At 47.3% G+C, this 25,219-nt stretch overlaps 1 protein-coding gene across 3 annotated transcripts in view; it reads right to left on the reverse strand.

Annotated features, from left to right (window-relative positions):
- Positions 1–213: 213 nt before the first annotated feature.
- CUL1 (cullin 1) overlaps positions 214–25,219 on the reverse strand; it is a 198,271-nt gene continuing 173,265 nt past the window's right edge. For all 3 annotated transcript variants that reach the window (XM_063922435.1, XM_063922436.1, XM_063922434.1), the window contains 4 exons: positions 13,802–13,884; positions 2,743–2,848; positions 1,482–1,595; positions 214–811 (listed from right to left, as the gene is read on the reverse strand). In XM_063922435.1, the coding sequence (XP_063778505.1) occupies positions 731–811; positions 1,482–1,595; positions 2,743–2,848; positions 13,802–13,884 (384 nt within the window). In that variant the 3' untranslated portion in view covers positions 214–730. The remainder of the gene's footprint in view (positions 812–1,481; positions 1,596–2,742; positions 2,849–13,801; positions 13,885–25,219) is intronic.

Consider the following 25,219-nt stretch of genomic DNA (forward strand, 5'->3'; position numbering starts at 1 on the left):
AGACTTTGATTGTCCACTTTCCGAATACAGATTTGCTTGCCTGTAGGTGTCACCAATGTAAAATGTAACAATTTCCTTCATTCCAGACAAGATCCAGCCGTTCACATTTGCTTCCAACCAATCTTGTTTTAGGTCTTCAGCAGGTCAATGATTACTAGTCATGATTATTATTACTCAGTCACAACATAGTAAGTGATTTGATGGGACAAAAACTTTTACAGAATTATTATTATTTTTTTTTTTGATTTTTTGTTTTATTTTCACACATTAAAAAAATTACACACTATACAAATGGGATTTCATAGCAGATTACATTAGGTCCATTCATACTCTATATCATTGTGCTGCCAATATAACTAGGGACTAGCTTCATTGACATCTGTTGCCCATACAGCCAAAATGTACTGATTTAAAAGGAGGGAGGTGGTAGCATGCGAACATCTGTTTTGCTTGGGTACAGGCTACCCTCAGTTCTTAAATTAAAGGGCATTGGTGTCCATATATCCATATTTACATGCTTGAAATGGTGTCAGTCCTGAGGCTGGCGTTTTGGAGTCATGTTTCCTGTGTGGTTAAAAAGTGACCAGGTGGCAACAAATAAGCTCATATGAAGTTCTTCTGTGTCACCATTCTTTCCATCACGTAACTTACTATCTGCCGAGTGTCACACAAATGACATTTACCCAATCAGGCAATTTCTAAATATATGTATAAAATTTTCTTTTTTTATTCAAGCCAGGTAACTGTATGTGTCCTTTTCTCCATCTACCCGCTCCAGATACTCTTTTTCTATTAGGATGTCAATACATTTCTACGGAGAAAAAGAGAACAAGAAAGTGAGCAACCAGTGTACGGTTTTCCTTTAGTATATAGTCTGCATGTATCTTGCAAGCGGTACAGCCCAATAGTCTGCAGATGGCACGCTACACCATTTGCACACAACTGGTAGCCATAATTCGCCAGTTTGTCTCACATGTGGTTTCTGGCGTTAGGCTAGAAAAATTGCAGATACTTTAATATTTATTTGTTTTATGTTTATTTTACTCAAGCCCCCTCCCTACATAACAAGCAAAATGAATGTCTGGATAGTTTTGGAGAGGGTGAGTGCTGTTGCGCACCTGACGCGTTACTTCCACCAGAAGCCCTGTATGTACCCATGATAAGGACAATTAACTGCACACTAGCAGGTGAGGTGTTTGTCTGTCTGGCTGAATAAATTAACTTGTCCTTGCAGTAGTGGGTATTACACCTCCCATGTGAATGTGAGCAAGAACAAGCACGGTTATTTCAACTTTGTCAGCAGAGTAGACACTTGTACAAGTCTACAGTAGTCCCTTACCATGGTGTTTTCTCAGCAACAGTTCTTTCAAGTCACAATAGAGCTGAGGGCCCAGGTGCATGATATGTTTGGCATACAACAAGCAATTCTGACCATACTCAGATTCTTGTTAAGGGCTTCACAAATTTAGTTTCAAATTTACCTTGATAACAGGAACACGTGGTTTGAACCTTGAAGACAGCTGGGTCAAAACTTCTCCAAGAAGCTGCTGGTGTTTCAGGACCTTCCTCATCTTCATGATTCTCACTATAGCAGCCTGCATTGTGACATAAGTGACGGGAAAAGCAATCAAGTACTGCAAATACTCAGACACGTTCCAAATAAAGTACATCGCAGCAAATGCACCATGATAAGAGAGAACCGCTGGTCAGAGTACTTAATCTTTCTTTTGGAGATAATATGTGTATAAAAAAAGGCTAGAGCAGTTCTCAAATTGTGTGCCGTGGTCCCTTGTTTGCTTCGGGGTACTTGCAGGGGTGCCTTGGATTGGTGATCTAAGACCAATTCAAATTATTTATGGTCAATGTAATAGGCAAAACCAGTGCTGGTGGCTGTCAATCACAAAATATGTGGACAAACAGAAGAAAACCTTGTCCCTCACCACACAATTGAACCTAAGGATGACATTTAATACAATTTACTTAATTTAGGATTTCTTTGTAAATGTCTCAATAAGAAACTTTTGGTCTACGGCTGCCGTGAAAAAATGATGCACCAGGGCACCGTGATTCAAAAAAGTTTGGGAACCACTGGGCTAGAGGAAAGCAAAGCCTCCATAATCAAACCCTCCATTCACATAGAGCAGGCTTTTAGGAACCAAACCGGAGCGCAGGGTACAGAATAGGATGACTAAGGCACTGAATAATATGCTGGTGGTATATAAAAGGTAAAAACTACAGATGCCTCCTTCCTCATCTAGCCTCCTTATGTAATGAGGCGCGACTATAAGGCATTCTTAACGTGACTGCAGCAACGATGAGGGAAGACACATCTGTAAGTAAAAGCAACACACTTGAGCCAGTTTGCTTTGTTAGCATTCGAAGGAATGGATAAGGGCGTGCAGAATTAGAATTATCTTAAGGCACAAATCTGGACTAAAAATGGTTTTGGTATTCATGAACTCGACAACTGTTAATGCATCTATATAATTACGTAGGCTGCAGATTTCCTAGAACTCTTGAAGCAACTGACGAAATCTTTGCAAATTAGTTTACAGCACACACCCACAAATATTTCAGCAAGTAATCGGTGTCAGAGATCAAAGACTTTCACATACGATAGCTGACTTCATAGTAAACATTTTATGGTTCATAAATAAGAGGTTGCCGAAACTCAAACGACAGAAACCTATCCTACTTTCTCTAAGTACAAAGGATTATCAGACCTTGAAGGCAAGGTGTTACCTGGATGAGGAGCTTGCGATCTTCCTCTATGTTTTTGTGCGTTGTTTCTTGCTCTTGTTTCTGCTCTGTCTTCATAGGGACATTAATGTTCACTCTAAGTTTTTTACTGCCAAGAAAAAGAGGAAATGCCATCATAAACATTCTAGTGATCTTATCATTTATATCAGAAATTAACATTTCAGATGATTAGCGAATATTTGGAGTAGTGGGTAGAACGCATTCGGTCACACACCACACATCTAACCTTTCAGTAGGCTATGTTAAAAAGGTCACGCGTTAAATAAAGAGCTAACATTCTGTCACAGTAAGGGAAATTTGAATACACACGAATATTTGAAGAATTTTCATGTTGGATCAGGATTTTTATTAATGTGTGTTCAAGGTGAATATGGTTTTAATACTTTATTTAGCAGAATCTAGGTCAGACAAACTTCTGTATGTACTATTCTTATATTGCACAGGGTTCTTTCAGATAAGGAGAGTGATGGTTGACTTAGCTTGGTTAACTCTCTCTCTTTCCTCAAGGTCCATAGGGTCCACAGGAATAACATTGGGGTTATAAGATCGGCTCCTGGGCACCATACAGTTAAGCCTTTCAGATATCCCAGGATGCCTCGGTCCCTCTCCCTATAACCCCGTCCCCATGCTCAGGCAGGTCAGTTTTCATAACAGGCACAAAGCAGGAAGAGAATGAGAGAAGGAAGACATGGTACACATAACTACACTCTCACAGACAGGAGAAAGGAACCAGTGACCAAAGCCTCAAAACCCTGAGAGGCCAGGTGTGTCAGTGTGGGCGCCCTGTGGATCTCGAAGAAAGAGTTAACAAAAGGTAAGTCTACGATAACTCTCCTTTACTTCTTCAGATTCCATAAGGATCCACAGGGATAACATTGGGAATGTCCTAAAGTAGTACTTCTAGGTTGGGGATGCTCTTGGGTGGATAGTAAAATATGGCATCCAAATGAAGCATCCTGGGAGGCGAACGTATCAAAGGCATAGAACCTAAGAAAAGTGTGGATGGATGACCATGAAGCCGCCTTGCACAACTGTTCAGCGGACACGCCCATGACTGTCCCACAGACAGAGTAGAATGAGCAGAAATTGAAGCTGGAAAACCAGCTTGAGTATGCTTGTGCGATAGTCATTTTAATCCATCTGGCCAGAGTAAGTTTATTAGCTGTCCAACTAAGTTTGTAAAAACAGAGGATGAAGAGGGATTACGATCTCCGTAGAAAACTGGTTCGATCTACATAGACACGGAGAGCATGAACCACGTCCAGAGAACTCTGCAGCTGAGAGATCTGGGAAGATAAAGCCGGAACCACAATGTCCTCATTTATGTGGAAATGGAAAACCACCTTAGGCAGGTAACCTGGTCTAGTATGAAGTACAGCCCTGTCCGGATGAAAATTCAGGAAAGAAGGGAGACAGGAAAGAGCTCCCTAATCGGGCACCCGTCTGGCATATGCAATGGCCAGAAGGAATAAAGTCTTTGCAGTTAACCATTTTAGATCTACTGATTCCAAAGGTTCAAAAGGAACCTGTTGAAGAGCATCCAGAACCACAGACAGATCCCATAGCGCCACTGGAGGGACGTAGGGAGACTGTACTCGGATAACACTCTGGAAGAAGGTGTGAATATCCAGAAGCGGGGCAATCCTGTATTGAAACCAAACAGATAAAGCAGAAACGTACTTTGAGGGAAGCCAGACAAAGGCCAAGGCTCAATCCCCTTTGTAGAAAGGCAAGAATTCTGGAAATCAGGAATACTGCAGGTTCATATCACTTGGAAGCCCACCACTGGAAGTAGTTATGACATAACAAGTAGTAGATGCGGGCAGAGGCCGGCTTTTGAGCCTTAAGCATGGTTTGCACAACTGGACGAGAAAAACCTTTTGGCCTTAGTATGGAAGACTCAAGAACCAAGTGTAGGTCCGGGTGCAGACACGGACCCTGAGAAAAGAGGTCCTGTCACACTGGAAGTTTAAGGGGGAACTCCAACGGAGAGACTCTGGAGGTCGGAAAACCAATGAAGGCTGGGCCACTATGATGAGGTTGCCTCCTTCCAGTTTCAATTTCCGTAGAACCCATGGCAGATGGGGAAACTGGAGTTAAGACTTACATGAGATAGAAGGTCCACTTGATGGAGAGAGCATCCACAAATGCTGCATGTGGATCCCGGGAGCAGGATCCATATGTCGGAACCTTGTGGTTGTGTCGCAAGACCATGTGACGCATCTGTACAAAATGACGCGCCACTGGTTGGTCACTTTTGCCCGTCATCAACTCCATGTAGTTTATACTACGTGGGCAAAACACAATGCATGTTTAAAGAAAGGATGGCCCAACATCGATCTGCCATCAGGGCAGCGTTGATGACGGGCAAAAGTGACCAACCAGTGGCGCGTCATTTTGTACAGATGCGTCACAGTTTGGCATCGGTACGATACAAAATTGTGGACCAGGTCCCAGACTCATTGCGGGGAGGTAACCGTGCCAATAAATTGCTACAACTAGAGGCAAGGTGGATCCATAAACTGGATACGATCCACCCACGGGGTTTAAATGAATACTTGAGCCTCAATTGCTTCCTTTAAAGTCAGGAGGTCGGACCAATATACCATTGATAGTTAGTGGCCCCTTTGGAGTTAGTTGACATGTAGCTTTAGTGCAGGATAGCTCAAGCTGCATTGTCCATGTAAAAATCTGATAAAAATATTGGCACATAGATTCGGTAGAGGCGTCATGTGTCATCTACGCTGTGTGTGCTGCTAATTTGCATATTAAGGATTACTATTGAAGTAAGAAACTATTTAATTGACCCAAGAGATATAGTCTTGAGAATAGGGGATTTGCCTTAACGCATACGATGTATTTCTCACATTTTTGTAAAAAAAAGAATGGATTCTTTGAAATAATGGATTTTAGACACGTTCGTCACTGTTGTCATCACACCCTTGCCGTATGCAGTGTGTGTCTTAAGGTGCACTTTGGGGGGTTTTAATGTTTAAATCATTTGTTTCCACAATATGTGGTCAAATTTCATGTCATGTTTACATGTTTTCGTATGTGTTGTGATTGTTTAGGTACATCCCCATGGCAACGCGCTGTCACTTCCTGTGTCTTCCTCTGCAGCAGCGGCATCACCCGTCCACGGAAGGACGTCACTGCCGAGGGGCGGAGTCATCTGAACCCGGAAGTGCAGGCGCCGTGAAGCGGGACGCCGCTGCCTGCGGCAGAATTGGGCAAGCCAGGGGCTGGTAAGTTATTTAAATGTTGTTTTGCACTGTTTGCACACTTCTTTGCTGTGTCTTGAGGAAGGGAGTACGTCTCCCGAAATGTCGATTAAAGCACACTTTTTTCAACTGATGACAGTCTCCGAGTGCCGCCTGTGTGTGTGTGTGTGTGTGTGTGTATGTGTATGTGTATGTGTATGTGTATGTGTATGTGTGTATATATATATATATATATATATATATATATATATATATATATATATATACACACACACACACAAACATACACAGTATAGATATACTGTGTATGTATGTATTATATATATATATATATATATATATATATATATATATATATATATATATATATATATATATATATATACACGTGTTGATATGCAGCACTCCTGGCGTCTTTGAGAAATCACACGACTATTGCACTATCATATGGCAACGTTTCAGTGCCGTTTATTGTGGCACTTTCGTCAGGTTTAACCTGACGAAAGTGCCACAATAAACGGCACTGAAACGTTGCCATATGATAGTGCAATAGTCGTGTGATTTCTCAAAGACGCCAGGAGTGCTGCATATCAACACGTGTATATTGATTTCCTCCTCATGCGGGCACCCGGCGCAGAACCAGAGCATTAAGTGAGAGCCGGACATTGGATAAATTATATATATATATATATATATATATATATATATATATATATATTTATTTATTTATTTATTTATACACACACACATACATATCTCTGAGATGAGAAAATCACACAGTAGAAACTAGCACAGGTCACATACAATGCAGGGAAATAAAATAAGATTTTACTCACCGGTAAATCTATTTCTCGTAGTCCGTAGTGGATGCTGGGGACTCCGTAAGGACCATGGGGATTAGCGGCTCCGCAGGAGACTGGGCACAACTAAAGAAAGCTTTAGGACTACCTGGTGTGCACTGGCTCCTCCCACTAAGACCCTCCTCCAGACCTCAGTTAGGATACTGTGCCCGGAAGAGCTGACACAATAAGGAAGGATTTTGAATCCCGGGTAAGACTCATACCAGCCACACCAATCACGCCGTATAACTCGTGATACTATACCCAGTTAACAGTATGATAACAACTGAGCCTCTCAACAGATGGCTCAACAATAACCCTTTAGTTAGGCAATAACTATATACAAGTATTGCAGACAATCCGCACTTGGGATGGGCGCCCAGCATCCACTACGGACTACGAGAAATAGATTTACCGGTGAGTAAAATCTTATTTTCTCTAACGTCCTAAGTGGATGCTGGGGACTCCGTAAGGACCATGGGGATTATACCAAAGCTCCCAAACGGGCGGGAGAGTGCGGATGACTCTGCAGCACCGAATGAGCAAACTCTAGGTCCTCCTCAGCCAGGGTATCAAACTTGTAGACTCTTGCAAGAGTGTTTTAACCCGACCAAGTTACAGCTCGGCAAATTTGTAAAGCCGAGACCCCTCGGGCAGCCGCCCAAGAAGAGCCCCTTTCCTCGTGGAATGGGCTTTCACAGATTTAGGGTGCGGCACTCCAGCCGCAGAATGTGCAAGTTGAATCGTGCTACAGATCCAGCGAGCAATAGTCTGCTTAGAAGCAGGAGCACCCAGCTTGTTGGGTGCATACAGGATAAATAGCGAGTCAGTTTTCCTGACTCCAGCCGTCCTGGAAACATATACTTTTCAGGGCCCTGACTACGTCCAGAAACTTGGAATCCTCCAAGTCCCAAGTAGCCGCAGGCACCACAATAGGTTGGTTCACATTAAAAACTGATACCACCTTAGGAAGGAATTGGGAACGAGTCCTCAATTCCACCTTATCCATATAAAATACAGATAAGGGCATTTGTATGACAAAGCCGCCAATTCTGATACACGCCTGGCCGACGCCACGGCCCACAGCATGACCACTTTCCACGTGAGGTATTGTAGCTCCACGGATTTAAGTGGCTCAACCCAATGCGACTTCAGGAAATCCAACACCACGTTGAGATCCCACGGTGCCACTTGAGGCACAAACGGGGGCTGACTATGCAGCACTCCCTTAACAAAGTCCGAACTTCAGGCAGTGAAGCCAGTTCTATTTTGGAAGAAAATCGATAGAGCCGAAATCTGGACCTTCATGGAACCCAATTTTAGGCCCATAGTCACCTCTGACTGTATGAAGTGCAGAAATCGACCTAGCTGAAATTTCTCCTTTGGGGCCTTCCTGGCCTCACAGCACGCAACATATTTCCACCATATGCGGTGATAATGGTTTGCGTTCACTTCTTTCCTAGCTTTAAATAGCGTAGGGATAACTTCCTCCGGAATGCCCTTTTCCTTCAGGATCCGGCGTTCAACCACCATGCCGTCAAACGAAGCCGCGGTACGTCTTGGAACAGACAGGCCCCCTGCTGCAGCAGGTCCTGTCTGAGCGGCAGAGGCCATGGGTCCTCTGAGATCATTTCCTGGAGTTCTGGGTACCAAGCTCTTCTTGGCCACCCGGAACAATGAGTATAGTTCTTACTCCTCTCCTTCTTATTATTCTCATTACCCTGGGTATGAGAGGCAGAGAAGGGAACAACATACACCGACTGGTACACCCACGGTGTTACCAGAGCGTCCACAGCTATCGCCTGAGGGTCCCTTGACCTGGCGCAATATCTTTGTAGCTTTTTGTTGAGGCGGGACGCCATCCTGTCCACCTGTGGCCTTTCCCCACGGTGTACAATCATTTGGAAGACTTCTGGATGAAGTCCCCCCTCTCTCGGGTGGAGGTCGTGTCTGCTGAGAAAGTCTGATTCTCAGTTGTCCACTCCGGGAATGAACACTGCTGACAGTGCTAATACATGATTTTCCGCCCATCGGAGAATCCTTGTGGCTTCTGCCATCGCCATCCTGCTTCTTGTGCCGCCCTGTCGGTTTACATGAGCGACCGCCGTGATGTTGTCTGACTGGATCAGCACCAGCCGGTGTCGAAGCAGGGGTCTAGCCTGACTTAAGGCATTGTAAATGGCCCATAGTTCCAGAACATTTATGTGTAGGGAAGTCTCCTGACTTTTCCATAGGCCTTGGAAGTTTCTTCCCAGTGTGACTGCCCCCCAGCCTCGAAGGCTGGCATCCGTGGTCACCAGGACCCAGTCCTGTATGCCGAATCTGCGGCCCCCTAGAAGATGAGCACTCTGCAGTCACCACCACAGCGACACCCTGGCCCTTGGAGACAGGGTTATCCGCCGATGCATCTGAGGATGCGACCCGGACCACTTGTCCAACAGATCCCACTGGAAGATCCTTGCATGGGACTTGGCGAATGGAAATTCTTCGTAAGAAGCTACAATCTTTCCCAAGGCTCGCGTGCATAGATGCACCGATACCTGTATTTGTATTAGGAGGTCTCCGTCTAGAGACGCCAACTCCTTGGACTTCTCCTCCGGGAGAAACCCTTTTTATCCTGTTCTGTGTCCAGAACCATACCCAGGAACAGTAGACGCGTCGTAGGAACCAGCTGCGACTTTGGAATATTCAGAATCCAGCCGTGCTGTTGTAGCACTTCCCGAGATAGTGCTACTCCGACGAACAACTGCTCCCTGGACCTCGCCTTTATAAGGAGATCGTCCAAGTACGGGATAAGTACTTCGGCCATTACCTTGGTAAATACCCTCGGTGCCGGGGACAGACCAACGGCAACGTCTGGAATTGGTAATGACCATCCTGTACCACAATTTTGAGGTACTCCTGGTGACGAGGGTAAATAGGGACATGCAGGTAAGTATCTTTGATGTCCAGTGATACCCTGAAATTTTCCAGGCTTGCAATAATCGCCCTGAGCGATTCCATTTTGAACTTGAACCTTCGTATATAAGTGTTCAAGGATTTCCATTTTAGAATGGGTCTCACCGAACCGTCTGGTTTCGGTACCACAACATTTTGGAATAGTAACCCCGGCCTTGTTGAAGGAGGGGTACCTTGATTTCACCTGCTGGAAGTACAGCTTGTGAATTGCCGCCAGTACTACCTTTCTCCGAGGGCAGCAGGCAAGGCTGATGTGAGGGAACGGCGAGGGGGAGTCGTCTCGAACTCCAGCCTGTATCCCTGTGATACTACTTGCAGAACCTAGGGATCCAACTGTGGGCAAGCCCACTGATCCCTGCAGTTCCGGAGACGCGCCCCCACCGCACCTGTCTCCACCTGTGGAGCCCCAGCGTCATGCGGTGGACTCAGAGGAAGCGAGGGAAGATGATTTGATCCTGGAACTGGCTGACTGGTGCAGCTTTTTCCTTCTTCCCTTGTCTCTGTGCAGAAAGGAAGCGCCTTTGACCCGCTTGCTTTTCTGAAGCCGAAAGGACTGTATCTGAAAATACGGTGCTTTCTTAGGCTTTTGTGAGGAAACCTGAGGTAAAAAAATTTCTTCCCAGCTGTTGCTGTGGATACGAGGTCCCAGAGACCATCCCCAAACAATTCCTCACCCTTATAAGGCAGAATCTCCATGTGCCTTTTAAATGCAGCATCACCTGTCCACTGCCGGGTTTCTACTACCCTCCTGGCAGAATGGACATTGCATTAATTCTGGATGCCAGCCGGCAAATATCCCTCTGTGCATCCTTTATATATAAGACAACGTCTTAAATATGCTCAATGTTAGCAAAATATTATCCCTGTCTTAGCGTCTAATATTATCTGACAGGGTGTCAGACCATGCTGCAGCAGCACTATTTATGCTGAGGCAATTGCAGGTTTCAGTATATAACCTGAGTGTAAATACAGACTTCAGGATCGCCTCCTGCTTTTTATCAGCAGGTTCCTTCAAGGTGGCCGTATCCTAAGACGGCAGTGCCACCTTTTGACAAACGTGTGAGCGCCTTATCCACCCTAAGGGATATCTCCCAACGTGACCTATCCTCTGGCGGGAAAGGGTACGCCATCAGTAACTTTTTAGAAATTACCAGTTTCTTATCGGGGGAAACCACGCTTCTTTACACACTTCATTCATTCATCTGATGGGGGAACAAAACAGTGGCTGTTTTTTCTCCCCAAAAATAAAACCCCTTTTATGTGGTACTTGGGTTCATGTCAGAAAATGCTTAACACATTTTTTCATTGCCGAGATCATATAACGGATGTTCCTAGTGGATTGTGTATATGTCTCAACCTCGTCGACACTGGAGTCAGACTCCGTGTCGACATCTGTGTCTGCCATCTGAGGTAACGGGCGTTGAGCCCCTGATGGCCTTTGAGACGCCTGGGCAGACGCGGGCTGAGAAGCCGGCTGTCCCACAGCTGTTACGTCATCCAGCCTTTTATGTAAGGAGTTGACACTGTCGGTTAATACCTTCCACCTATCCATCCACTCTGGTGTCGGCCCCACAGGGGGCGACATCCCATTTATCGGCCTCTGCTCCGCCTCCACGTAACCTTCCTCATCCAACATGTCGACACAGCCGTACCAACACACCGCACACACACAGGGAATGCTCTGACGGAGGACAGGACCCCACAAAGTCCTTTGGGGAGACCGAGAGAGAGTATGCCAGCACACACCAGAGCGCTATATAATGCAGGGATTAACACTATAACTGAGTGATTTTTCCCCAAATAGCTGCTTGTATACATATATTGCGCCTAAATTTAGTGCCCCCCCTCTCTTTTTAACCCTTTGAGCCTGAAAACTACAGGGGAGAGCCTGGGGAGCTGTCTTCCAGCTGCACTGTGAAGAGAAAATGGCGCCAGTGTGCTGAGGGAGAAGCCCCGCCCCCTTTCCGGCGGACTTTCTCACGCTTTTTCTGTGATACTGGCAGGGGTAATTTTACATCTATATAGCCTCTGGGACTATATATGATGTATATTTTGCCAACCAAGGTGTTATTTATTGCCCTCAGGGCGCCCCCCCACCCAGCGCCCTGCACCCATCAGTGACCGAAGTGTGAGGTGTACATGAGGAGCAATGGCGCACAGCTGCAGTGCTGTGCGCTACCTTGGTGAAGACCGAAGTCTTCTGCCGCCGATTTTCCGGACCTTCTTCGTGCTTCTGGCTCTGTAAGGGGGACGGCGGCGCGGCTCCGGGAACGAACACCAAGGTCGGGTCCTGCGGTCGATCCCTCTGGAGCTAATGGTGTCCAGTAGCCTAAGAAGCCCAAACTACCACCTGTTAGGTAGGTTCGCTTCTTCTCCCCTTAGTCCCTCGCTGCAGTGAGTCTGTTGCCAGCAGATCGCACTGAAAATAAAAAACCTAAATATACTTTCTTTCTAGGTGCTCAGGAGAGCCCCTAGTGTGCATCCAGCTCGGCCGGGCACAAGAATCTAACTGAGGTCTGGAGGAGGGTCTTAGTGGGAGGAGCCAGTGCACACCAGGTAGTCCTAAAGCTTTCTTTAGTTGTGCCCAGTCTCCTGCGGAGCCTCTAATCCCCATGGTCCTTACGGAGTCCCCAGCATCCACTTAGGACGTTAGAGAAAATTATATAACTGTCTTGAAAACACGATCAACTACTCAGCTTTGTTTGTCAGCAGGTAGGATATAAGTGATGTAAAAACCTGGCTCCTTAGAGACGTTTTTACAGGGAGACTGAACCCAGTGTTCCCGGAGACCTGGCTTGCTTGCACTGGTATGGCTGCCGGAGTCTCTGAGGGGAGGAGGGTGTGGTGCTGCAGATAAATAGCAGGAAGTCCACAGTGTACTGGCACGCAAAACTGGGGGAGGGGCTACAGACTGGCACTCCCTTCACTATGCTGATGTTTTAACTACTGGTACTGGGGTGCCCTTAATAATGATTTCCTGTGCCCCCACATGTGGAGTCCCTGGCCGGCGACAGAGTCCACAGCCAGCGCCGCCGCCTGTCTCCCGGGACGCACGGCAGACCGCGATATAAGTGCAAGTCCCTCTTACCTGGTCCTCGATGGCCGGCCACGCAGTCCAGGGTTTGCCAGCAGCAGTAGGGCTAGTCGTTGGGTTTGGGCCCCGCTGCAAGTACTCGTCTTGGCAGAGGCCGTGCGGGAGTTTTCGGCACTGACCGGGAGTGTTGGAGCCTGTATGCTGAAGTCTAATAGACATCCAGCGCTGACAGGTGTAAAAATAAGAGAAAATTAAAGTAAAAAGATTTGTCTGCAAGAGCAGCCCTTTGTAAAGAGGTGCATCCAGCTTTCTGCTGGCACCATTGAAAAACTGACCTACCTGAGCATGGGGACAGGGAGAGGGGCAGAGGGATCCTGGGATATCTGAAAGGCTTAACTGTATGATGCCCAGGAGCTGATCCTACTGGGTTGGGTATGATATGCGTCAGCATGCTGAACGCCGGGATACTGAGCACTGGTAATATAACCGCATCCCAATCCTACCACTGTGGATACCTATGGAACCCGAAGAAGAAAATCAACAATATCCAAAACGCTAAAATTGGTAAACTAGGTGCAAACATTCAACTGGGCCACATGGATCACACATAGGTGGCTTGTCAGCTGAAAACTATAGCATTCTAGTAATGGTGACCATGATGGCATATGCAATGCAACCACCTTTGCACTTCAAACGTACACACACTGGGCATCAAACCTGAAATGGGTCTTTGGAGTTGAAGATGGGGAAAATTATTGGTCCTTCACACTGAGATGAATGAGGTAGGGACATAGTTTGTCTATAGGTTAGTTGTTACATATATACCCATAAATGTTCTACAGGTATGTGTACATGAGTACGATGTCAAAGGAGAATGCTACTTTATACCCCTATTCGTAATCTCTTCACTCTTACCGAGCATTGAACAATATTCTATTTACAACTACATAAGTCACTGCCAGGTTGTGGGATGGCAAATATGCACATACTTTTTATAGCCCAGATACAGCTTTATTAAGATATCCGGCCTCAGTTCCACTTCATCCACATTTGCATTTTCATCTTCTAAAACCTAGTTTAATACACAAATAATCACATCATTTAAAATAATAGTACAAACATAGGAGCATTATACTTACAGAAATAGAAAGGCATAAACATAATCAAAAGTCTTCATGCAACTCAACATACATTCATGGCAAATGATGTTGTTGAAGGTGGTGGGTGGAAATCATAATAGTGACCCAAAAACACACATACTCCGTGGCCACTTCAGGTGGTAGACTTCTCTCCCTAAATAGCCTAAAATCTTTGTGGAACAGATTCAATAAGGTGCTGGAAACATTCCTTAGGCCAGTGGTTCCCAACCTCAACGGCTCATGCTTTGAGGATGTCTGTCTGGGGAAGCAGGTGGGATAATTACAGAACCAGCGAAATAGATTAAAACTCAGCTGTGCAAGATTAAAGAAACCCACGAAACCACACCTGCTGGTGGTAACTGAGGACTGGAGTTAAGAACCCCAGCCTTAGAGATCTGGTCCATTGTAACTTGACAGAACCATGCAGATGCTACAGATTTGTCAGAGGTACATTGATGCTGCAAATCTCCCATTCCTCTACACCCCAAAGGTGCTCTATCACGCTGCTTCTCAAACTCAGTACTCAATGTGTACAATATCAAGTATATAAATGCTTGTATGCAAGGGACTTTATTATTACCAGACATTTTTACGTAACCATTTGCGCTAAAGCACAGATACCCTTAAAACCTGGACTATTAATATGGCTTGTGGACAGAGTCTGAGAAGTATTGGTTTATTGGACTGAGATCTGGCGATGTGGAGGCCACTAAACTCGTTATTTTCATAAAACCAATTTGAGATGAAGTGTGAAAGTTAGGCATGTCATAATATCCCTTTAATCCGGACAACTATGATTTACACAGGTTCTGTGGCTGATTAAAACCAGGAGAAATACAGGCATGAATTTAGCAATCTATAGAACCTGTGCAAATCATAGGTGTCACTAGACAAAGTAGCCACTAGAAGATGGGTATAAAGCGATGCACGTAGCAACAATACACTATATTACTGTCCTAATACATCCCAACACAGTTAAAATAAGATTTTACTTACCAGTAAATCTATTTCTCGTAGTCGTAGTGGATGCTGGGGACTCCGTAAGGACCATGGGAATAGACGGGCTCCACAGGAGACATGGGCACTTTAAGAAAGAATTTAGATTCTGGTGTGCTCTGGCTCCTCCCTCTATGTCCCTCCTCCAGACCTCAGTTAGAGAAACTGTGCCCGGAACAGCTGACAGTACAAGGAAAGGATTTTGGTAATCCAGGGCAAGACACATACCAGCAACACCGTATAACTTGTGATAAACTTACCCAGTCAACAGTATGAACAACAACAGAGCATCAGGTCAACCCTGATGCAACTATAACATAACCCTTATTGCCGCAATAACTATATACAAGTATTGCAGAAGAAGTCCGCACTTGGGACGGGCGCCCAGCATCCACTACGGACTACGAGAAATAGATTTACCGGTAAGTAAAATCTTATTTTCTCTAACGTCCTAGTGGATGCTGGGGACTCCGTAAGGACCATGGGGATTATACCAAAGCTCCCAAACGGGCGGGAGAGTGCGGATGTCTCTGCAGCACCGACTGAGCAAACACAAGGTCCTCCTCAGCCAGGGTATCAAACTTATAGAACTTTGCAAAAGTGTTTGAACCTGACCAAGTAGCCGCTCGGCACAGCTGTAATACAGAGACCCCTCGGGCAGCCGCCCAAGAAGAGCCCACCTTCCTAGTGGAATGGGCCTTAACTGATTTTTGCAGCGGCAATCAGGCCGCAGAATGAGCCTGCTGAATCGTGTTGCAGATCCAGCGAGCAATAGTTTGCTTTGAAGCAGGAGCACCAAGCTTGTTGGAAGCATACAGGATAAAATAAGAATTTACTCACCGGTAATTCTATTTCTCGTAGTCCGTAGTGGATGCTGGGGACTCCGTAAGGACCATGGGGAATAGACGGCTCCGCAGGAGACTGGGCACATCTAAAGAAAGATTTAGGTCTATCTGGTGTGCACTGGCTCCTCCCCCTATGACCCTCCTCCAAGCCTCAGTTAGGACACTGTGCCCGGAAGAGCTGACACAATAAGGAAGGATTTTGAATCCCGGGTAAGACTCATAACAGCCACACCAATCACACCGCATAACTCGTGATAGGAACCCCGGTTAACAGTATGATAACAACGGAGCCTCTCAACAGATGGCTCGCAATAACAACCCGATTTGTGTAACAATAACTATTTACAAGTATTGCAGACAATCCGCACTTGGGATGGGCGCCCAGCATCCACTACGGACTACGAGAAATAGAATTACCGGTGAGTAAATTCTTATTTTCTCTGACGTCCTAGTGGATGCTGGGGACTCCGTAAGGACCATGGGGATTATACCAAAGCTCCCAAACGGGCGGGAGAGTGCGGATGACTCTGCAGCACCGACTGAGCAAACACAAGGTCCTCCTCAGCCAGGGTATCAAACTTATAGAACTTTGCAAACGTGTTTGCCCCTGACCAAGTAGCAGCTCGGCAGAGTTGTAAAGCCGAGACCCCTCGGGCAGCCGCCCAAGATGAGCCCACCTTCCTTGTGGAATGGGCTTTTACAGATTTAGGCTGCGGTAGTCCCACCGCAGAATGCACCAGCTGAATAGTGCTACAAATCCAGCGCGCGATAGTCTGCTTAGAAGCAGGAGCACCCAGTTTGTTGGGTGCATACAGGATAAACAGCGAGTCAGTTTTCCTGACTCCAGCCGTCCTGGAAACATACATTTTCAGGGCCCTGACTACGTCCAGTAACTTGGAATCCTCCAAGTTCCTAGTAGCCGCAGGCACCACAATAGGCTGGTTCAAGTGAAACGCTGATACCACCTTCGGGAGAAACGGAGGACGAGTCCTCAACTCTGCCCTATCCATATGGAAAATCAGATAAGGGCTTTTATAGGACAAAGCCGCCAATTCTGACACACGCCTGGCCGAAGCCAGAGCCAACAGCATGACCACTTTCCACGTGAGATATTTCAAATACACAGTCTTAAGTGGTTCAAACCAATGTGATTTCAGGAACTCCAAAACCACATTGAGATCCCAAGGTGCCACTGGGGGCACAAAAGGAGGCTGAATACGCAGAACTCCTTTGACAAAAGTCTGAACTTCAGGCAGTGAAGCCAGTTCTTTCTGGAAGAAAATCGACAGGGACGAAATCTGGACTTTAATGGACCCCAATTTGAGGCCCAACGTCACCCCTGCTTGCAGGAAATGCAGGAATCGACCCAGTTGAAATTCCTCCGTTGGGGCCTTCCTGGCCTCACACCAAGCAACATATTTCCGCCAAATGCGGTGATAATGTTTTGCGGTGACATCCTTCCTGGCTTTGATCAGGGTAGGGATGACTTCCTCCGGAATGCCCTTTTCCTTCAGGATCCGGTGTTCAACCGCCATGCCGTCAAACGTAGCCGCGGTAAGTCTTGGAACAGACAGGGCCCCTGCTGCAGCAGGTCCTGTCTGAGCGGCAGAGGCCAAGGGTCCTCTGAAAGCATCTCTTGAAGTTCCGGGTACCAAGCTCTTCTTGGCCAATCCGGAACGAGTATAGTTTTCACTCCTCGCCTTCGTATTATTCTCATTACCTTGGGAATGAGAGGCAGAGGAGGAAACACATAAACCGACTGGTACACCCACGGTGTTACTAGAGCGTCCACCGCGATCGCCAGAGGGTCCCTGGCGCAATATCTTTTTAGCTTTTTGTTGAGGCGGGACGCCATCATGCCCACCTGTGGTCTTTCCCACCGGTTTACCAGCATTTGGAAGACTTCTGGATGAAGTCCCCATTCTCCCGGGTGGAGGTCGTGCCTGCTGAGGAAGTCTGCTTCCCAGTTATCCACTCCCGGAATGAACACCGCTGTCAGTGCTAACACATGATTTCTCTATCGTCCTAGTGGATGCTGGGGTTCCTGAAAGGACCATGGGGAATAGCGGCTCCGCAGGAGACAGGGCACAAAAAGTAAAGCTTTAGGATCAGGTGGTGTGCACTGGCTCCTCCCCCTATGACCCTCCTCCAAGCCTCAGTTAGATTTTTGTGCCCGGCCGAGAAGGGTGCAATCTAGGTGGCTCTCCTAAAGAGCTGCTTAGAAAAGTTTAGCTTAGGTTTTTTATTTTACAGTGAGTCCTGCTGGCAACAGGATCACTGCAACGAGGGACTTAGGGGAGAAGAAGTGAACTCACCTGCGTGCAGGATGGATTGGCTTCTTTGGCTACTGGACATTAGCTCCAGAGGGACGATCACAGGTACAGCCTGGATGGTCACCGGAGCCTCGCCGCCGGCCCCCTTGCAGATGCTGAAAAGAGAAGAAGGTCCAGAATCGGCGGCAGAAGACTCCTCAGTCTTCTTAAGGTAGCGCACAGCACTGCAGCTGTGCGCCATTGCTCTCAGCACACTTCACACGGCAGTCACTGAGGGTGCAGGGCGCTGGGAGGGGGGCGCCCTGGGAGGCAATGTAAACCTATTTTTTGGCAAAAAATACCTCACATATAGCCTCCGGGGGCTATATGGAGATATTTAACCCCTGCCAGAATCCGTTGAAGAGCGGGAGACGAGCCCGCCGAAAAAGGGGCGGGGCCTATCTCCTCAGCACACAGCGCCATTTTCCCTCACAGAAAGGCTGGAGGGAAGGCTCCCAGGCTCTCCCCTGCACTGCACTACAGAAACAGGGTTAAAACAGAGAGGGGGGGCACTAATTTGGCGTTAGAAATATATAAAAAGATGCTATAAGGGAAAACACTTATATAAGGTTGTCCCTATATAATTATAGCGTTTTTTGGTGTGTGCTGGCAAACTCTCCCTCTGTCTCTCCAAAGGGCTAGTGGGTCCTGTCCTCTATCAGAGCATTCCCTGTGTGTGTGCTGTGTGTCGGTACGTGTGTGTCGACATGTATGAGGACGATGTTGGTGAGGAGGCGGAGCAATTGCCTGTAATGGTGATGTCACTCTCTAGGGAGTCGACACCGGAATGGATGGCTTATTTAGGGAATTACGTGATAATGTCAACACGCTGCAAGGTCGGTTGACGACATGAGACGGCCGACAAACAAATAGTACCGGTCCGGACGTCTCAAAAACACCGTCAAGGGTTTTAAAACGCCCGTTTACCTTAGTCGGTCGACACAGACACAGACACGGACACTGAATCCAGTGTCGACGGTGAATAAACAAACGTATTCCTTATTAGGGCCACACGTTAAGGGCAATGAAGGAGGTGTTACATATTTCTGATACTACAAGTACCACAAAAGAGGGTATTATGTGGGATGTGAAAAAACTACCTGTAGTTTTTCCTGAATCAGATAAATTAAATGAAGTGTGTGATGATGCGTGGGTTCCCCCCGATAGAAAATTATTGGCGGTATACCCTTTCCCGCCAGAAGTTAGGGCGCGTTGGGAAACACCCCTTAGGGTGGATAAGGCGCTCACACGCTTATCAAAACAAGTGGCGGTACCGTCTATAGATAGCTGGCTCCTTGAGGACGGCCCTGACAGGAGGCTGGAAAATATCATATAAAAGTATATACACACATACTGGTGTTATACTGCGACCAGCGATCGCCTCAGCCTGGATGTGCAGAGCTGGGGTGGCTTGGTCGGATTCCCTGACTAAAAATATTGATACCCTTGACAGGGACAGTATTTTATTGACTATAGAGCATTTAAAGGATGCATTTCTATATATGCGAGATGCACAGAGGGATATTTGCACTCTGGCATCAAGAGTAAGTGCGATGTCCATATCTGCCAGAAGATGTTTATGGACACGACAGTGGTCAGGTGATGCAGATTCCAAACGGCACAAAGGTGTATTGCCGTATAAAGGAAGAGGAGTTATTTGGGGTCGGTCCATCGGACCTGGTGGCCACGGCAACTGCTGGAAAATCCACCGTTTTTACCCTAAGGCACATCTCTGCAGAAAAAGACACCGTCTTCTCAGCCTCAGTCCTTTCGTCCCTATGAGAGTCATATTTGCCCAGGGATAGAGGAAAGGGAAGAAGACTGCAGCAGGCAGCCCATTCCCAGGAACAGAAGCCTTCCACCGCTTCTGCCAAGCTCTCAGCATGACGCTGGGACCGTACAGGACCCCTGGATCCTACAAGTAGTATCCCAGGGGTACAGATTGGAATGTCGAAACGTTTCCCCCTCGCAGGCTCCTGAAGTCTGCTTTACCAAAGTATCCCTCCGACAAGGAGGCAGTATGGGAAAAAAATTCACAAGCTGTATTCCCAGCAGGTGATAATCAAATTACCCCTCCTACAACAAGGAAAGGGGTATTATTCCACACTATATTGTGGTACTGAAGCCAGAAGGCTAGGTGAGACCTATTCTAAATCTAAAAAAATTTGAACACTTACAAAGGTTCAAATCAAGATGGAGTCACTCAGAGCAGTGATAACGAACCAGGAAGAAGGGGACTATATGGTGTCCCGGGACATCAGGGATGCTTACCTCCATGTCCCAAATTTGCCCTTCTCACTAAGGGTACCTCAGGTTCGTGGTATAGAACTGTCACTGTCAGTTTCAGACGCTGCCGTTTGGATTGTCCACGGCACCCCGGGTCTTTACCAAGGTAATGGCCGAAATGATGATTCTTCTTCGAAGAAAAGGCGTCTTAATTACCCCTTACTTGGACGATCTCCTGATAAGGGCAAAGTCCAGGGAACAGTTGGAGGTCGGAGTAGCACTATCTCGGATACTGCTACAACAGCACGGATGGATTCTAAATATTCCAAAATCGCAGCTGATCCTGACGACACGTCTGCTGTGCCTAGGGATGATTCTGGACACAGTCCAGAAAAAGGTGTTTCTCCCGGAAGAGAAAGCCAGGGAGTTATCCGAGCTAGTCAAGAACCTCCTAAAACCAGGAAAAGTGTCAGTGCATCATTGCACAAGGGTCCTGGTAAAAATGGTGGCTTCCTACGAAGAAATTCCATTCGGCAGATTTCACGCAAGAACTTTTCAGTGGGATCTGCTGGACAAATGGTCCGGATCGCATCTTCAGATGCATCAGCGGATAACCCTATATCCAAGGACAAGGGTGTCTCTCCTGTGGTGGTTACAGAGTGCTCATCTTCTAGAGGGCCGCAGATTCGGCATTCAGGATTGGATGCTGGTGACCACGGAGGCCAGCCCGAGAGGCTGGGGAGCAGTCACACAAGGAAAAAATTTCCAGGGAGTGTGATCAAGTCTGGAGACTTTTCTCCACATAAATATACTGGAGCTAAGGGTAAATTTATAATGCTCTAAGCTTAGCAAGACCTCTGCTTCAAGGTCAGCCGGTATTGATCCAGTGGGAAAAACATCACGGCAGTCGCCCACGTAAACAGACAGGGCGGCACAAGAAGCAGGAGGGCAATGGCAAAAACTGCAAGGACTTTTCGCTGGGCGGAAAATCATGTGATAGCACTGTCAGCAGTGTTTCATTCCGGGAGTGGAAACTGGGAAGCAGACTTCCTCAGCAGGCACGACCTCCACCCGGGAGAGTGGAAACTTCATCGGGAAGTTTTTCCACATGATTGTGAACCGTTGGGAAATACCAAAGGTGGACATGATGGCGTCCCGTCTGAACAAAAAACGGGACAGGTATTGCGCCAGGTCAAGAGACCCTCAGGCAATAGCTGTGGACGTTCTGGTAACACCGTGGGTGTACCAGTCGGTGTATGTGTTCCCTCCTCTGCTTCTCATACCTAAGGTACTGAGAATTAAAAGACGTAGAGGAGTAAGAACTATACTCGTGGCTCCGGATTGGCCAAGAAGGACTTGGTACCCGGAACTTCAAGAGATGCTCACAGAGGACTTATGGCCTCTGCCGCTAAGAAGGGACTTGCTTCAGCAAGTACCATGTCTGTTCCAAGACTTACCGCAGCTGCGTTTGACGGCATGGCGGTGGAACGCCGGATCCTAAGGGAAAAAGGCATTCCGGAAGAGGTCATTCCTACCCTGGTCAAAGCCAGGAAGGAGGTGACCGCACAACATTATCACCACATGTGGCGGAAATATGTTGCGTGGTGTGAGGCCAGGAAGGCCCCACGAAGAAATTTCAACTCGGTCGATTCCTGCATTTCCTGCAAACAGGAGTGTCTATGGGCCTCAAATTGGGGCCCATTAAGGTTCAAATTTCGGCCCTGTCGATTTTCTTCCAGAAAGAATTGGCTTCAGTTCCTGAAGTCCAGAAGTTTGTCAAGGGAGTATTGCATATACAACCCCCTTTTGTGCCTCCAGTGGCACTGTGGGATCTCAACGTAGTTCTGGGATTCCTCAAATCACATTGGTTTAAAACCAGTCAAATCTGTGGATTTGAAGCATCTCACATGAAAAGTGACCATGCTCTTGGCTCTGGCCTGGGCCAGGCGAGTGTCAATTTGGTGGGGTTTTTTTTCTCAAAAAAGCCCATATCTATTTGTCCATTCGGACAGGGCAGAGCTGCGGACTCGTCCCCAGTTCTCTCCCTAAGGTGGTGTCAGTGTTTCACCTGAACCAGCTTATTGTGGTGCCTTGCGCCTACTAGGGACTTGGAGGACTCCAAGTTGCTGGATGTTGTCAGGGCCCTGAAAGTATAGGTTCCAGGACGGCTGGAGTCAGGAAAACTGACTTGCTGTTATCCTGTATGCACCCAACAAACTGGGTGCTCTTGCTTCTAAGCAGACTATTGCTAGTTGGATGTGTAATACAATTCAGCTTGCACATTCTGTGGCAGGCCTGCCACAGCCAAAATATGTAAATGCCCATTCCACAAGGAAGGTGGGCTCATCTTGGGCGGCTGCCCGAGGGGTCTCGGCTTTACAACTTTGCCGAGCGGCTATTTAGTCAGGGGCAAACACGTTTGTAAAATCCTACAAATTTGATACCCTGGCTAAGGAGGACCTGGAGTTCTCTCATTCGGTGCTGCAGAGTCATCCGCACTCTCCCGCCCGTTTGGGAGCTTTGGTATAATCCCCATGGTCCTTTCAGGAACCCCAGCATCCACTAGGACGATAGAGAAAATAAGAATTTACTTACCGATAATTCTATTTCTCGGAGTCCGTAGTGGATGCTGGGCGCCCATCCCAAGTGCGGATTATCTGCATTACTTGTACATAGTTACAAAAATCGGGTTATTATTGTTGTGAGCCATCTTTTCAGAGGCTCCGCTGTTATCATACTGTTAACTGGGTTCAGATCACAGGTTGTACAGTGTGATTGGTGTGGCTGGTATGAGTCTTACCCGGGATTCAAAATCCTTCCTTATTGTGTACGCTCGTCCGGGCACAGTATCCTAACTGAGGCTTGGAGGAGGGTCATAGGGGGAGGAGCCAGTGCACACCACCTGATCCTAAAGCTTTACTTTTTGTGCCCTGTCTCCTGCGGAGCCGCTATTCCCCATGGTCCTTTCAGGAACCCCAGCATCCACTACGGACTCCGAGAAATAGAATTATCGGTAAGTAAATTCTTATTTTTCCACCCATCGGAGAATCCTTGTGGCTTCTGCCATTGCCCTCCTGCTTCTTGTGCCACCCTGTCTGTTTACATGGGCGCCCGCCGTGATGTTGTCTGATTGGATCAGTACCGGCTGGTTCTGAAGCAGGGGCCTTGCTTGGCTTAGCGCATTTTAAATGGCCCTTAGCTCTAGAATATTTATGTGAAGCGAAATCTCCTGATTTGACCACAGTCCTTGGAAATTTCTTCCCTGTGTGACTGCGCCCCAGCCCCGAAGGCTGGCATCCGTGGTCACCAGGACCCAGTCCTGTATTCCGAATCTGCGGCCCTCTAGTAGATGAGCCCTCTGCAGCCACCACAGCAGCAGCGATACCCTGGTCCTTGCCGACAGGGTTATCCGCTGTTGCATCTGGAGATGGGACCCGGACCATTTGTCCAACAGGTCCCACTGGAAAGACCTTGCGTGGAACCTTCCGAATGGAATTGCTTCGTACGAAGCTACCATTTTTCCCAGGACTTGTGTGCATTGATGTACCGACACCTGTCCCGGTTTTAGGAGGTCTCTGACTAGAGATGACAACTCCTCGGCTTTTTCCACTGGAAGAAACACTTTTTTCTGGTCTTGATGTCCAGGGAGACCATGTAATCCCCCTCGTCCAGGCTCGCAATAACCGCCCTGAGCGATTCCATCTTGAACCTTTTGATATAAGTGTTCAAGGATTTTAGATTTAGGATGGGTCTCACCGAACCGTCCGGTTTCGGTACCACAAACATTGTGGAATAGTAACCCTTCCCCTTGCTGAAGGAGGGGTACCTTGACAATCACTTGCTGTGAACACAGTTTTTGGATAGCCACCAACACTGGTAAGTTGCTGGTAAGGCAGATTTTAGAAAACGGCAGAGGGGGGGGGGGGGGGGGGGGACGTCTCGAATTCCAGCCTGTACCCCTGAGATACTACTTGAAGGGCCCAGGGATCCACCTGTGAGAGAGCCCACTGTGTACTGAAATTTCTGAGACGGGCCCCCACCGTACCCGGATCCGCCTGTGATGCCCCAGCGTCATGCTGTGGACTTACCGGACGCGGGGGAGGACTTCTGCTCTTGGGAACTGGCTGTATGCTGCAGCTTTTTCCCTCTACCTTTGCCTCTCGGCAGAAAGGATGCGCCTCGAGCCCTCTTGTGTTTATGGGGCCGAAAGGACTGTACTTGATAATACGGTGCCTTCTTTTGCTGTGGGGTAGCCTGTGGCAAAAATGACGATTTCCCAGCCGTAGCTGTGGAAACGAGGTCTGAAAGACCATCCCCAAACAGTTCCACCCCCTTATAAGGCAAAACTTCCATGTGCCTTTTTGAATCGGCATCACCTGACCACTGCCGAGTCCATAACCCCCTTCTGGCGGCAATGGACATTGCGCTTATTTTTGATGCCAGCCGGCAAATATCCCTCTGTGCATCACGTATGTATAAGACAGCGTCCTTTATATGCTCTACTGTCAGCAAAATAGTGTCCCTGTCCAGGGTATCAATATTATCCGACAGGGAATCTGACCACGCAGCAGCAGCACTGCACATCCATGCTGATGCAATTGCTGGTCGCAATATAATGCCCGTGTGTGTATATATAGCTTTTAGGGTAGCCTCCTGCTTTCTATCAGCAGGATCCTTTAGGGCGGCCGTATCCGGAGATGGTAGTGCCACCTGTTTTGATAAACGTGTAAGCGCTTTATCTACCCTAGGGGACGTTTCCCAACGTGACCTATCCTCTGGCGGGAAAGGGTACGCTGCCAATAAACGTTTAGAAATTATCAATTTCTTATCGGGGGAAGTCCAGGCTTCCTCACACACCTCATTTAATTCCTCAGATGAGAAAAAACTAC

The sequence above is a fragment of the Pseudophryne corroboree genome, chromosome 5 (genome assembly GCF_028390025.1).
Source record: "Pseudophryne corroboree isolate aPseCor3 chromosome 5, aPseCor3.hap2, whole genome shotgun sequence".
NCBI lineage: Eukaryota > Metazoa > Chordata > Amphibia > Anura > Myobatrachidae > Pseudophryne > Pseudophryne corroboree.